Below are 16,902 nucleotides of genomic sequence, written 5' to 3'. Positions count from 1 at the left end.
TACAAAATAACCGTGTTCCTGCAATAGATTCAAAACAAGGAAGAGATTTTTGATGAAACTATTATTTGTTTCAATAATAAAATGAGATACATTATTAACCATTAACCTTTTTCTGGCATTATATACATAGATGATGAAAAAGAAATTTTCGTCAATTGTGTTCAAATTTAATACTGAGATTTTATTGTCATTCAATAATAAAGTGTGTGGTAAAATGCTTACATTACTAATAAATATTATTGTATGTATATTATTTTAATTATGCTCAATTTTTATCTGAAACATTTTTCAGTATCATTCACAGATATTCACGGCAAACGATTAAAATGATTTACCCTTTATTTGGCCTTTCACAGAACACATTGATTTTTGTATATTTATGTACTAGAGTAACTATATTTACTATTTAATATTGACTGAGTGTTTAATAAACAATGAAGTGGAAACGAACTTTAGTGTATGCTATGCAGAAGTGTATGCACCGTAAGACACAGCAGAAAGGGTTTTGAATTTTAGTATGCCTGTTCACTATATACTTTTTTATTTATTTTTACACTTGCTTTTTTATGAAAGCTCGTCAAAAATTAGGCATCTGATAAATCATTTGAAGAAAGATCTCCCGTTGAACGATCTTCGAAGACACGCCATCACAACTGTCTTTGAAGCGCGTAACTGTGAACTTCGTCGAAGATTGTAGATAAATCGTTGGAACTCACCACCATCATTCAGATACTGGATACATGATAATCGTGACAATGAAGACATGTCAAGGGACACTGGTGTAGTACAACACTAAGAATAACAATTTTGTTTTCAATTTCAAAGTGTAACTTTTTACAAATAATTTTTATAGAACAGCATGTTATATCATGATCATCAACATTGGAATTTATCTGTTTATTAGTTATAACATTATAGCGATGAAAATAGATTATCTCATTACAAAAACATTTATAATATCGAAACTTTGGAAAATGTGACTTGGAGAAGGAAATATTTGTATTGTTAAAAGTTACATTTTAGACTCTAATCTTAAATAACTCATTCTATATTTTTCACTAAATATGAAAACTACTTAAATGAATGTTTGGAAAAATTGAACTTACTGTGCGTTATATGCATTACTGTATTATTATTATACATTCTGATAGGGCAGAATGGTTTGAACAAATAGTTGAAAACTGAATCACAGTAAGATAATGTGTAATTGGTGTTCACAAGTCAAAAATTTCAATAGTCCTTTTATTGTGTGAAGTATCTTCTAATACGTAGATCCACCATCCAGAAAAATGTCATAAGTTGACGTCACTACGCGTCATTTTGTTTAATACACAAAATTGAATGAATGGAAAATTACATGTTTTAGACTTCTGAGATTTTCCATAATCCAGTTTTGTTTACTGGACATTTACAAACATGTCATTTGGATTAACAAATCATATTTACAAATCAAGATCTAGAAAAGCATGTTTGTAAAAAGAATCGAAATATTTTAGAATATTTATCCCTAAACGTATTAATTTTAATTTTTCTCCATGAATGTTTAACTACTCAAAATAAAAAAAGCGCTTTAAGTAAATGTTATTCAGCTCGACAAGATTTATCCGAACAAAAAATAAAGGGGCCCCCCTTTATTCCCCCTAGTAGTTGTCCGAAGAAACCTTGCTCCATTCTGAACGGTTAGCCGCCCTCCCCCCCTCCACCGGCTCATTTAAATTACACGAAAAATGAAATCGATATCTGCAGTAGTTTCTGAGAAAAGAAGTTACAGGTTGTAACACTTTATTTGGCCGTTCTATATATCTTCACATTACAATATTCTTAGATTGGCAGAATAGAAAATTTAAAAGCTTACACTGTGCGGTGGTGCGATACGTCAGAGATCTGATAATTCGGAACATGGATGAAAGAACGTCCACGCGATTCTGGTCTCGCGTGGTTCCTGGAAAAGGCGGTCCCAAGTGATAAACTGGACAAGGCCGCGCGTGAACCATGGAAAACGACAGCTCGAACGGCAACAACGACGTGTCCAGGATCATTAATCAGCGTAGCGAGGCGATGGAGCCGTAAAATCGTCGTCTTTTTGTAGTTTAAAGATTGCGCGCCGATGCTGGAGAGGAGTCTTGCGATGGTTCGCGTGGCACGTCCGAATGAAATAATTGCAACGTCGCACGCGTCTCTGCCGTGAGAGGGAGGCTGATAATTCGAAATGAATTCTTCTTGACGTACCGATAAATTACCAAACTATGCCCGCTGCAGCGTGATAATAGATTATACAGCAAAAGCGGACTACGCACGCAAACCAGATTCACACCTTGTTCATTATTCATCGCGGAAAAATCTATGGAATCTATTAAACATCGCGGCGTGTGTGCACTTTATGGGCTAATTAAAGTCCCCTTGATGGTACGATACGTGTATATTACACCTGCGAGATGTGTTCTCGAAATCAAATAAAATTCTTGGATCTTGGCACGCGGCTATCGCGTATTTATCTTCGCGATTTGTTTCCTTCGAAGGTGAACATGTTCCAATGAAACAATTTTGCTTTGCCGTTTGGTACGTACGTATGTAACGTTTCTCGGAAGTTGCATTCGAACTTTTCAAATGGGACATTTTACACAAATTTCTTGTAATATAATTTCTAATGTTACAAGACAAACGAAAGATTAATTTCGGCAGAATTTACGGAGAGTGAAGTTAAATGTTATTATATGACAAGTACAAACGTTATACCGATACCAAGGAAATTCCCACTCTGTGTAATATATAATGTTGCAATTTAAAACTGAAGTTGCAAGACAGGGTACTTACGTATACTGGATTTAAATGATTCCTCTGTATCGTTAAAATTAATACTTTGTATAAAATAAAAATGTAATTGTATATAAAATTACTTAGCACTTATAAGATTATTTCTTTTCAGATTTCAACTTGGAAAGATGTATTAATAATTTGTTATCGTTATTATGCTGTCAATTGCGTAGTATTATATTGTTTGTCAACAAAGTTTATATTTACGTGTTATAAATATGGTATGACAGTTACATTTGTTAGATATATTTTCACTCAAAAGTTTTGAAATAACTGTTTCGATAGAATTGTCATAGAGATTCTAAAGCAACTGGTCCGTAGAAACTTTTTTCAAAAAAGTTTTCAATTGCAAGATTTTGTTTCGTGAACCACAAGAAATTCTGTTTTTTGAAGAAAAAAATATAAGTTCAAAACGGGATATGCAAAATATTAGTATAAGTAATACAATAAAATAAAGAAAGAAAACTAATACAGATGTAGGAAATGATTTTGTAAATATTACGAATATACAAAAAATATTTAAATAATTTAGTAATTTTTATAAAAGTGTTTATAATCATTACGCTGCAGAACTTCGTGCAAATTCATTTCTTCGTGGACTAATTTCCAAAGAATAGTAGTTAAACTTTTCAAAACTTCGCATTTCAATGGTTTCTGCGCTCATAGGTGTTATAAATTCATAAAGTTTACAGTGGAATACTTCTATTCACATGTCATAATAATTTGTATTATTACCTGACACTTATAAATGCTTATTTTATCAGAGGTATTGAAAGATACATTACCTTCTTCATAATATGATACAAATCAATTTCATTCTCTTTATATTATTTTAAATCATAATTGTGGATTAAGAATTTGCAAAATTTGACATTAGAAACCATCATAAACTAAGAAGTGTCTAACAATAAGTGAAATCATTTATTTAGAAGAACTCGATCAGAACTAGAATTATTACATTTAAACAGTAGTTTGCATTGGAAAAATGTGCGAATAGAAGTAAAAAGGGAGCAAAGAATAAAGAAAAAAGAGAAGAAGGAAGACAAGTCGTTTTCCAGAATGATGATAATGGCCTTATTACCTTGAAACCTTTGACTGAAAAATTTGTTCCATTATTATATTCTTGAACCACGGCGTCTAGGTTAGGCTGGTCATCTCGCCGCTAATTATCGTGAAATTAATTACTACTCCGACTGGAGGGTTGAGCGATGCCAAAGGCGGCAAACTCGAATTTTCTTCTTTAACATTACGTTACACCCCTTTGTTCGTATTAGATACGATTTGGATTTTCGCCTCGGGCTCTAATCTAAACCTCTGACCATAGAGGTTAGAATCTTCCTGAGATTTTTTTAGATAAAGTATAAGCCACCTTTTGCTTCATTCTTCCCTCCTAATGAGTAGTATCTCAGTCTTCTATTGCCTTGTAGCAATTTTTCTCATTCGAAAATGCTTTTGAAATACTTCGAAAAAGAATAGTTCATATATTTCCATAATAATTTCGGAAGTGTGTACATCACAACGAGTTTTGTAACCAACATAATTGCATCGTTTAATAGTATCTTATACATAATGTTTTCAGACAGCAAATGTGCGATTCTTCAAATCTGCGAGGTTGTTCAATGATACGATTAAAAATATACAAGAACAATAATAATAAGTAATAACATAAATGCTCCTGATAATTACACGAGATCGATACTAAATATCATTGCTACTATTGAACGCGTTATTACGAGTTCACATTTTTTTTCTTGGGATAACGAGACTCGTCGAGGTCGATGAGAATCAGCTCTCCGGTGTCGTCGTTAATGAAACCACTACTGACTAATTAAAGGACCAAAAAAACTATACGAAAGCCCCGAGGATCGAATTACGTGTCACAGAATAACGAAATTTTTTGATTTGCAAGCAAGGTATAATCTTACGTTCACGTTCTTCAATTACTTTTCATTGGCAGTGTTTGCATACATGTATAAATGTTAATTCTTCAGTACACCTGTATAGCTGCTGAAATTACATTACATTTGCAGTGCAAATATTATTCAGAATGTAACAAATTCAGTTAATATATGTGTTTATATATAATGTAATACAGAATATAAACATTTCTGTATACAATTAAATTGCTACCAGATGTATCTTAGAGACAATCATAACGTGCATGAGTATGCAACAAACTATACACGTCTGTATAAGAAACAAATTTCTATTTAAGTCTTGTTTTTATAAGAAAATTCAATAGCATGTGAATTTACATAAAAATTTCTACTCTAGTGATAATATGATAAAAAAGATCATATTATCTTGTTGCAAATTTCGTTGGACGATTTAATTTGATCGTAGAATGGCCTGCAACCATAGTCACGCGTAGTCGATTACAATTATCATTTGATTAGCCAACATAAACAAGTTATCCGCCATACAAATTTTATATGTCTCTAGTGATAATATGATAAAAAAGATCATATTATCTTGTTGCAAATTTCGTTGGACGATTTAACATAAACAAGTTATCCGCCATACAAATTTTATATATCTATTGCCTACGACGTCGAACGAAACTGTACACAAAGTGTATAATAGTAAAATATTGTGTAGATTCATTGAATTCAGTTGCTTTATCATTCTCTGTGCATTAGTCTGATTCAAGGTCATCGATTTATGTTACTGTATTAACAGTACCTACCTACCGTAAATTGGGGTAACATTGACTGAGTCAAAGTAACTTTACCCCAAGTCAGAAAATGATCATATTCGATTTTTCGACTCTGCAAATTGTTAAATTAAATTAATTTCTACGTGAGAAGATACAGGTTGATCCTCTCGATACACAAACCAGAAGCCGTTTCATACAACCGCGGCCTTTGAATTTGCGTAGCGAAAGGATCACTCTGTATTTCACGTAAAAACGCTTGCAAAATCGAAAATAATAATTTTCTGACTTCGAGATAAAGTTACCCCAGACTGAATCAAAGTTACCCCAACTTATGGTACAGAAAAGTTTCCAAGCGTTACCATGTTTGGTAATTCATGTGTTCTAATTACATAATCTCGGCGTGGTCGGTCACCGGTAACCTTCATGGCGTCACTGGCACGTCGAGTACCAGCCACTGTTAGCCCCCACAGAAGTCGAATGATAACGTAACTGCAACGACGCGATGGTGTAATTATACTTTCGTCGAAATTATTAATCGTTAATTATATCGAATTTCGTTCAACTGCGAAGTGGATGTCCGACGTTCGGTTTCTTAATTAAATCCCATGCGCAGGCATTAAAATTCTTCAAACCGTTCCGATACTCAGGAATTCACAGGCCTCGCGAGGAATTCAGTGAACCTGCAACGGCATATGGGATGTACGTTGCCGCTTTACCGATATTCCGTACCTGTTAACGTTCCGAGGGTGCCATATGTGTCGTCGATTAGGTTATGGCTCGCAACCCCGTCCAGGCTACGTGTGTGTACACGCATAAATTCTCTCCCTCGACCCCCCTAGGTCCATGGGTGAGCTACCTGTGCATTATTGTAGAACATATGTCAGCCGGTGGTGGAATGCCAACACGTGGAAATCGATATTCCCAAGGTGGACCTGTACATTTTAATACTTCCCAGTTTGTATCGCGATTTTAATTAGCGCTTTGTACTCCAGGCGTTCTTTCTTATGAAAAACCAGCCGGCAGGACGACACTTCTCGAAGAAAAAATTATTACAATGTTGAATATAAATCATCATTTTTTCTTCTAATTTTAGATACCTGTCAAGTTATTGCATAATTCTCCGAGTTCTGTTACAAGTGAATTTTATCAAGGAAAATAATGTATCCATACGTGAAAATTATAATACATCTGCAGCAAGATTAATGTTTTATGTGATTTCTTCTTATACTTAACACATTCCTGACCGGTAACGCACCTCCACGTCATTTTAAAGTATTTAGCTGAGTACTGGTCACGTAGTTCTACGTCATTTCAAAATCAGTAGCATTCATCACTCATTTTTCTTTAGCGAGATGATCATTATTTTGATTTTAAATTTTTGTTAGGTTAGATATTCTATTTATATAATAACTAGCTAAAGCCGTTCAATGTTTTAAAAACATGAATTGTAATGCTATATTTTTACATAGCAGAACCCTGCGGTATTCAGCTATAGATTTTTGAAAACTGTACGCGGTACATATTCAGCTAATTGTAAGTGTCTCGCTTCAAAATCGCCGGCTGCAAATGTGTTAACATATATTATTGCTTATTCCCTTCGTACAAAGTATGTATGTAAATCATATTGTGATAGGTCATACATACATGTGTTAGGTCACGAACTTAGTGAAGAACAAAAAAAATCGATTCAATGACAGGAATTTCTTTAGTGTTTTAATACATGTGTTACTCTGATAAGAAGATATCTTGTTCTTCCCCTGCATGTAAAAAATATATCTGTTCACGTTCAGAAAATCATAGAACATTTACATCAGGCGTTATGAAAATATTAATGAATTAATAATATGAAATCATTTAATTTGTTAAATAAATTTATTCTTATTGATGTAAACCATGTATTTTCTACCGCTGTGAACAATATTTTTAGAAATGGTACGTCGAAGTAATTGTGACCACTAAAGTGTAAATTTTCTGAGCACGTATTTTATTAATTTTCGATGTTTATTCACAATTCTCTTACCAGAATAATGCTGCAGTTTTTTGACGATGTTAGTATTGTCTGCCTATGGGAAACATTACATAAATTACAACTAATTATAATCTTTCAATTGTCTTAAATAACTCTTAAGGTATTTACTTGATGTATGTACACTTAGGTCGCGATCTTAGTGAAGAACAACGAAAAAATGGCACAATTACTTGAAAAAATTGTATCTGTCTCACGATAGCCATCAATATAATGAAGTATGTATCTTTTGACGTATGACCGGTGTCAAACTCAACCCTACTTACAACTATTTTTGTATTATTTGCTATTTCTTTCAGTGAGAATAAGATTCATCTCACAAAGGGGCAATAAATTAGTATAACGCTTTTATTTTAATATTTCACATTAATTGTCCCCTCAATTAGTCTTATCATGTGCGATTTTGCATTTGGTACCACAATTATTGTAATAGTACATTCCGTGCAGTTTTTCATTTCACACGTGTAATTAGCTGAAATGAAATGAAATGAAATCGTTATCGGAAACACCAGTACGCCGACGACTACTGTTTGAAATTCACTTCATGGAACTGGAGGGATGCGTATGCTAATACCTTTCGAGCCGTCACAGGCGAAAATTAGTAGGTGTAACGGGATTGCGAGTGGTTCAGGGGGCGTTATGCTCTTTGGAACAGGTTGCCGTACCACGAGAAGCTCTAAGAACGATAATAATGCCGGTACCTGCAATTTTGCGGTCGAGAATTTGTCGCGCAGCAAGAATTCGTATGAACGAAGAATGGCGGACAGACTCGTAAATCTTCGAGGGACTCTGTGCGCCATGCAGTTACGAATGCTACGATCCTTGTGCAAGGAACACTGATCCGTAGAAGGAAGCGCACAGGGTAAGCTACCTGAGGGTAATTGACCCCAGGACACAACTTGAAACAAAACTTTCTACTACTTTTCACAATTTCGCGTAAAGATCGAAATATTTGGTTGGTATCGTTTATTTCATTACTGTTTTCTTTCTATAGTTTATATTGAAAGAACCAATGGTTTGTCATTGAAATGTGTTTAACTATATTACGCAACATTTTTAAAGGATATTTCTGAAGTATGAAAAACAGGAAAGTAAACGGTATGAATGATGTAAAAATATACATACAGTAGAGACTCCTGTATCCGAACTTATAAGGAGACATAAGATGAAGGAATTTTTGGATAATAGAACGGTCAGTTTTATGATACTAATCTTCATTTATTTAAATAGAGATTAACAAAATTGACGGTCTGTTTAAATATTTATGGATTTCATATTTCTTTAGTTGCTAAATTATAGATATTTTTCAACATAGGCAACTGCGTATAATTCGATTGAACAGAGGAAAGTATAGATTGTATGGTTGCACTACATATTTACAACAATAGAGAGGAATCTGTTGCTTGGAAACACTACGTTCGTATAATAGATAGTTCGAATATTAGGATAGTAGAATAAGTCTAAATTGGGAGCAAAAGACATTTTATATACCTACGTTGAATCAAACTATCCTGCATTCTTCTACACATCATGCAAAAATTGTATTAATATGTATGGTCCAATTAAATATTGAAATTCCAATAAACTTTACTATTAGTATGTTTATCTAATACCATCTGAAACATCATTGTTGAAGTTAGAATAATGAAATGTAAACATATGTAAATAAGTACATGTGCTGACATCTGAATCATTCAAACAGGAAAATGAAAGCAGTTTGGAACGTAGGGGGTTAATACATCGTGAAAATCGTGTAGGTACTATGTATTCCTAGTCAACTTATTTGCGTTAATTGTACAGAACACAGTACAGTAAAAATTTTCGTAAAAGTTAGTACAAATTTTACTTTACCTTAAACCGGATAAAAGTTTCTGCAAAGGAAACTATTCTTTAGCATAATTTCAGTTCCATAAATTAACCTATTAAAATCTGAATTTGCCTAAAGATCCGCAGATTAGGACTGACATTATTCGAAGTTCTTGACATTAGCACTTCTTGAAATATCAGTTAGTTTAAGGTACTATATAATCATATACAAATATTAGTTTAAAGCGATTATAAAGAAAATTATTAATTTAATGTACTATATTTATTATGACTTTTATTTCTTGTAACGAATTCCTTTAATCAATTTTGTGTTTAGTACTGTTTAGACGTAGTCTATCCAGGCAGCCAAACCTACAAAACCAAATTTTGTCCAATGCCTGTTATAAAGTTATGGCTACAAGTTTGATGCAAGATTTGCTGTAAACAATTTGTGCGCACATTGACACCAACATATACAATAAATTGGCTTGCGCAAACCTTGTTCCGGTTTTGCCCTCAATTTGACATAGGTCATGTTGCAAGACTTTCTACCAATTTACTTTACCATTTTGTCAGCTGGCGTTGTTTTCAAAACCCAAGTCAAATGCGGAAACAGATGGCTATGGTTTTTTAGACAACTTTTGTCATTTATTACTGACAATTTGCTTGAAACTTGACACAACTGGTTATCAGGGTAGACTCTATACTCTAGGAACACAGAGTAGTTTAAGTTAATAATGCAAGGTATCATATAAAAGATAATGATAGAAGAAATTTCGAAATGGACCGTATAAAGTACCATACTACCAAGCTACATTTCTTTGGTTCACTTTTCTGAAGAAAAATAAATTATTAATAAGAACATTATATCAAAAAATATCTCGAAAAGTTTTCGTCTTTTACAATTTCAAATTTTTACCAAACGTCTACGAAATCAGCAATAGCTCGTAAACTTGATAAACAAAAACCGCATAAAAGACATTGCAATTGTACATAATTAAACAAATGTTAAAAAGCAAGATATTTCATAGTAACTCGATTGTGAAGGCATTTCATATAATGCGCGCCTTAATACCACCCAAGCCGCATTGCGATCATCTCTATCCGTTACGATCAGAGAAATTAGCTAAAATCCAGAAACCGTTCTCTGTAACGCTCGAAATCCACCACCAGCCGTCGTTGGGAAAGAGAAAGATAAGTAGAAAGAGAGGGGAAAAAAAAAGAGGGAGAGCGGCTGTGAAAAAGAAGAAAAAAAGAGGAAGAGAGGCATATACCTGTTCCACGCGCTCGCGCGCACACATACGATCGCAACCGTGGGTCCACGCGCCTGTGCGCGCTCGCGCGCTCCCTTAAGCACGCGGCCTGGCGAGCACGCGTGCGCCCTAGTACGCGCACGTACGCAACCAAGCACGCACGCGGGATCACAGGGGTGGGGAGAGGGTCGATGGATGGGGATCGGCGCGCGCCATGGGCCCGTGGTGGGGAGAACGGCTCACGTCTTGCACCCCCTGCCCTCTTCTGCCCCGCGGTGCAACCAACTTCCCACTGCTTGGGCCCACATATCCTCCGAACCCCCTTTTCTCCACCACCGGTGAAGTCTCGCCCATCGCTTCTCTACACCCCCTCTACCCGTTTCTTCGTCTTCTTCGTATGCTTCGTTCGCGTCTCTTCCCTTTCTGTCGCGTTCCTCCAGCGTACACGCGTCTCTCTCGGCCAGATCTCTGGACCAGCTTTTCTTTCTCCCGGTAACTGTTCAAATTTCGATCCCCGGGACCACGGTGGGGATTGGACCCTTACGCGTGCGCCAGTGTCTCTCACGTTGGACAGAAATTGTTTGGAATATATTAGGAAAAATGACGTTTCGATGAATTCATTGGTTTTATTATGTCGAGAGCGACCTTTGTTTGTACGGACAGGATATCGATTGTTTCAAAATGCTATCACATGACTGAAGAGTACTGGAGCTGAGTGATGAGTAGATTGTGGATGTTTATTTGAATTGATGTTTTTATAAATTCATAAGAGTAATAGGAATCTGAAATAAATTAATGTTCCCTATTGAGAGTATCGAAATTCATACAAATTCTTAATTTATAGCATATGCAGTTCACAGTCTCGTCGGAAGTAGTATAGTCATCACATATGAGCAACGTTGTTTAAAACCTACTATTATTTAATGGAACCGAGTGTTGGGCATAAATTTATGATTCATTCTCATGATATAGACATTCATCTGATTTCAAATTTGTTGAATTGAAATATTTCATCTTGATCTTCTATGTCAACGTTGACCAGTTACTTGTATCATTGAAATTGATTGAATAGATCAGAAAATATTTTATAATAATGTGCACAAAATTATTACCTTTTATAGAAAATGAAACTATGTTTACCATTCCTTATTAAACAATGTGACCGCCAGCACATTCATGACATTATCTTTTATACCGATACTATTTATAAACTGTTAGACTCCAGTAATATCTGAACACACCAATTGTCTTTTTGTTCTTCTCTCGTATCTGTTTGCTCAAGAATTACTACGGAATTTCAACAACTAAAACAATTGAATCCTGCATTTGCAATATATAATAGAAGAGGATATTTAAATTGGAACCAGTACCTTAGAACTGGTCGGAACCGTTGAATTAAAACTAGTAAATCAAGTTTAAACAACACGACACCTTTTATTATCAAGTGGAACGAATACGTTCGTTAATATAACGGTTTTCATAAAAATACTCAATTTAATATAATGTTTCGTACTATGACCCATTACCTTTGCTGTTTTTGCTAATCGTTTTGTGTTTCAATTTCAAGTAGAACCACACGGCAAAAAAAAATTCATTTTCATCAAAGCTACTAATACACTTGGAGCAGCAGCTGATTTTCAAAGTTAGCTTCTCTAACTTCCAAGAAACTCGAGGCACGAGTTATCGGCTCGATAACGCCTCGGGGTATCATCTTCAAATATCCAAATCAGCAAACAGATTCGAACGTAAGAGCACGAGGGCAATTGAAGATGAGAATCTCGGGCGTAGGGCCTCTGGTGGGGATTCCAGGAGTATGAGGCACTGCAGACCGCCAGGGCGGAAGGGAAGGGGGAATCCAGGGGTTTAGGGCCCTGGATCGAGTATGGGGCCCATGGAGGGGATAGGCGCGTGCCCGCCCTGGCTATATAAGGCCTCGAACCCTTCTTGGCAAGGCATTTCGGGAGCCAGGTCCGTACCATCAGCATCGAGGGTGCGGCCGTCTACTTAACTCGTGAAACACTCCGTTCATAAACAAGCGTTTTCCACTGTTTTTCCCCTCCATTTGGTTCGTGTCGCGTGTATTTGTCCAAGGTGTCGAAAGGGGGTTAAACTGTTCCACTGTTCACCGAGGATTCCTCAAGGTCACCTGGCACGCGCTGCCGCGCTCCTTGTAGTGGGGGATCAGTGATATGACCTTAGTGGCGTCGAAGGAGGGGAACGTATTGCCCATCATGTTGAGCGTTCAGCAGCAGCATCATCACCATAATCTCCATGGGTCGTCTGCAACCAGTGCTCAAAGCCACCGCGGCAACGTGATCGTCTCCACGAGCAGTATGCCGTCCAATGACATGAAGATACAGCAGCACGGTTGCAAGCGATCCAAGATCTACGGACAGACCGGACCCTATGGGGCCGTTCCTCATCAGCCAGCTTCGGTGGCGAGAAGAAACGCGAGAGAAAGAAATCGTGTGAAACAGGTGAACAACGGGTTCGCCACTTTGAGGCAACATATCCCTCAAAGCGTGGCTCAAGCTCTCGGAGGTAGCACTGCCGGTACTCACGGTGGTTCGAGGGCTGGTAGCAAGAAGTTGTCGAAAGTCGAAACGCTCAGGATGGCTGTCGAATACATTAGGAGCCTTCAACGTCTTTTAGAAGAGCATGACAGTGGGTCTGACGCGAGTGTGTCTTCGCCAACCTCATCGCCACCTTCGTCCACCTCTTCGTCCACGTGCGGCTCTGGTAATGGACTTGGAGTAGAGACGAGTCACCATTCACCTGAATTAAGACTGCGCGGCAATGTCAACGAAATCAGATATCACAGTCCTGATATTCACCGACATCTCAGACAGAATCCTAGCCCAACGTTCGTGCCGACTCCTTGTTCCGAAGCGTCCAGTTCACCTACGCCGAGTTTTGTTTCCGAGGCCTCGTCAGCTGGCAGCCAGGGATACGGAACTTCCGGCAACCTTTACACCACCCATTCCGATGGTTACGATAATTACGAGCCTATGAGTCCTGAGGACGAGGAACTGTTGGACGTTATCTCCTGGTGGCAACAAAGTCAATGAGGGGTGTCCACGTCGCCTCCCAGGTGGCTCTTTCTTTTTTTCAAGGTTAGTGTCGTGTTTCACTTGTTGACGTTCTAATGACTGTTTTGTTCAATTTGTGGGCAGCTTTAGACGGTAATTTTTGACAAGTTACCATCGATTTTTTTGAAACCCTACGCTAACGTGACAATGTACTGAATTCCATACAAGAAATAATGAACTATTGGCGAATAATCAATTACTGCATATATTTCTGAGGTAATAGGAATTTTATAGATTTTATGTATTTCATTCAAACACGTGTTTATTAAGATTCATCTAAATAGAATAGAGTTCAATGGTTGTAATAGGAAATTTGCTCTCGTCATCTTCCTTCTTAGAAATAACGTAACATGTCGAAATACCATTTCTGTGTAATTGTATAAATTATACAGAAATATTATTTGTTATTTAAACATAAAAAGAGGTAAGAAGTAACGGCCACTTCTTTCCAACTAACCTAACAATTTTCAATTTACGATCATTAGTCTGTCAATGTTTCTGTAAATTAATATTTTTATAAACAAGTTTCATCCATTAACTGTTCTATTAGATAATGCATACATATTTAATCTAATTACCGATTATTGAAATATCAATGTTTTTATTTTGTTTGTTATTTAATTCGTACGTAGCATTTATATATTTCAATATTTTCTTGACTACTTAATGAATTACTTCAGATTTGTTAAAAAATTCGGAAAATTTACTGAATTAATAAATTACCAGTGGTTAAAATTATCAAGTACAGTAAATCATGCCTAAAATGACACTAATTAAAGCTACATGGACGAAAATAATAGTCGCCATATTATTTTTTGTGATTTCTATCGAGAATATTCCAGTTATTCAACGTTCCAGTCACTCGGATTTTTTTCGGAAAGTTTCTCACCTCCCTCGCTTTTCAACGACCGTAAATTTTATCCGTGAGGTAACATCCGCGTTACCGAGGAAGTTCAAAGGAGTTCCCGACCAGATTTGTGACCTTGCCCCGTGACAATGGTGCGCGCGACCCCTCGCTGAAGCTCGAGCCATTCAAATCGCAGACTCCATTCAGAGGGTATACATTCGAGAAGCGACGCTTTTGTGCCCGATTTCTTTCACCATCCGCTAACACACATGCCAGTCTTGTATGCGTGTGTGTGTGTGTGTGTCAGTGTCGTTCCTACCGTTTTTTCATCCCTCCGCAACCCTCAAGCATCGCCTTCACGAAATTTTGCCACCTATCAACGTCTTTCCTTTCAAAAGCTTCGATTTCTTTTCCCAGTGATTTTACAATTTCTGGCGGATCACATTCTGCTTGCACCTTCGATTTCATCGTACCCTGTTTTTTAGGCTCAGCGAAATTTTGGAATTTATTATGGTTGCACAACGGTCCCCGATTTCTGACAATTTTCGAAATTTAAGAATCGAAGGTCCATTTAAGTTTGACCTTAATCTTAAAGGACGTTATGTTCTTCGCTGAACATTTCTTCGTTATTCACTGTCTTCCTTCGTTTTTCGGTTACTCTTCCGTCTTTCTCCGGCAAGAGACGATTTCGCCCGCTGCGTTTAACCTGAATGCATCTTTCAGGATATTTCAGTCTCCCTTTTGTGGGTTTTTGAACCGGTACGCTATTCTTTCGTCTCTCTCTCTCTCTCGTTGTCTCCCCTACGATTTCTTCTTTTTCGTTAGAGTCCCTTCCAGCAAAACCGCCCTTACCTGAAAATCATCCCCTGCTTCCCTTCTATACCTGCGGCGACCTTCGACAGTCCCGATTTCGACAGGAATAAATTTATAAACTGGTATCGGTCGCGAAACAGTACAAGTTGGTAATAAAACCGACGAAAGTACCGAGACCGGCGAATAAATAAAACTGTATAAAAAACCGTAATTCATAGTAGGTAAAGGAAACTTTCGAGAAGAAAATGATGTATTTTGTTATTTTAGCTGAAACTAATTGAAGATATATATTTAACGTATCGATTCTTATTGTTTGTTACAGAAGTCAGCCAAAGGGTGACACGATGAAGCAAAAGGGGGCGACGAAAAGGCTGTTCCACTAACTGTGATCTAGTCATATTAATTTTTGTACAGATATAATTTTAAAGCGCGTCGTATTGTCAGTACCTTAAGGGTAGTTTGCTTCTAACACGTTGACCGCTGACATGTACAGAACTTTCTGCGAAACCACTTTTTCAATGGAACAGAAAGACTGTGAGTCGTGATTTGTCACTGTGCTTATCAGATGTGATTCTAACACGCTGAGAACTAATTTTGATAATGCTTCAATTAGGAAAGTTACATAGATTTTCACGATATTACATGAAACTTTGTCAGTCAACGTGTTAATGATGCAATCGTCGACGAAGTTTTCTATTATCTGTCGACCTGTAATTATGAAAATGTTTTAGAAATTGTAAGATGATGTCGTATCGACATTAAGAAACATCCTCGAAGGATGCAGCATTCCAGAGTGCCTTAGACGTTTTTAATCTCTACAGTTTTTCGCAATAACTAACAGCAAGTGTTCTCTTTTAAAAGACAATCTATTCCAACAACGAAGAAAGCTCATTGTCAGTTAATAAATTTGTTTAAATATCCAACGTTGTAAATTTTATGTATGTTACGAGCACTACGCCAGAATATTTATGTAAATTCGGGGAATTATTTAAATACCGTTCTCGCGAACTAAGAAAGGTCTTATTGTAATATAATTTTGTAATAATATTGTAAATGATATATATTGAATGGAATCGAAGCAGATGAATTGCAGAAAATGTAATTTTATCGTGACAGTGCCTTCTTGTAAATAGTGAGAAATAATTCGTTAAATATATTGGGCAACGTTATGAAGAATGAAACGATTTTGTTCTTTCCTTCCGGCATACCATTATCCTGAAATCATGAAACGCTATTAATACTATTACAATGCTTTATTATTCCTTACGTAATACATTATTACTTTACTATATACTTTCTTCATTCTAACAATTAAAACTATTAACTTCCTATCATTTATTATTATAATTTCGGTTTATTAGTACCTAACGTTAATTTAACTAAACTTTTTAATACTTTAATGAAAATAGTAATTTTAAACAAAACTCCTCGTACTTGTTACCTTGATACTATGAATCTGCATCACCATCTTATTAAAAAATGTATTTCCCAGTCGCATATCTAATAGTAAAATTTTTGTGTTCCTTCTGTGACGAATAGAAGGACACTCAAATAAATTGATATATTAGTTCTAGCGTTCAAGGGCTAGAGTTGAAATA

At 36.3% G+C, this 16,902-nt stretch overlaps 1 protein-coding gene across 1 annotated transcript; it reads left to right on the top strand.

Annotated features, from left to right (window-relative positions):
* Positions 1-12,744: 12,744 nt before the first annotated feature.
* Positions 12,745-13,623, top strand: LOC107190455 (achaete-scute complex protein T3-like). The gene has a single exon (XM_015579256.1). The coding sequence runs from the start codon at positions 12,745-12,747 to the stop codon at positions 13,621-13,623; it is 879 nt and encodes a 292-aa protein (XP_015434742.1).
* Positions 13,624-16,902: the final 3,279 nt, after the last annotated feature.

The sequence above is a fragment of the Dufourea novaeangliae genome, unplaced genomic scaffold, assembly GCF_001272555.1.
Source record: "Dufourea novaeangliae isolate 0120121106 unplaced genomic scaffold, ASM127255v1 scaffold199, whole genome shotgun sequence".
NCBI classification, from domain to species: domain Eukaryota; kingdom Metazoa; phylum Arthropoda; class Insecta; order Hymenoptera; family Halictidae; genus Dufourea; species Dufourea novaeangliae.
This window is presented reverse-complemented; position numbering and strand designations above follow the sequence as displayed.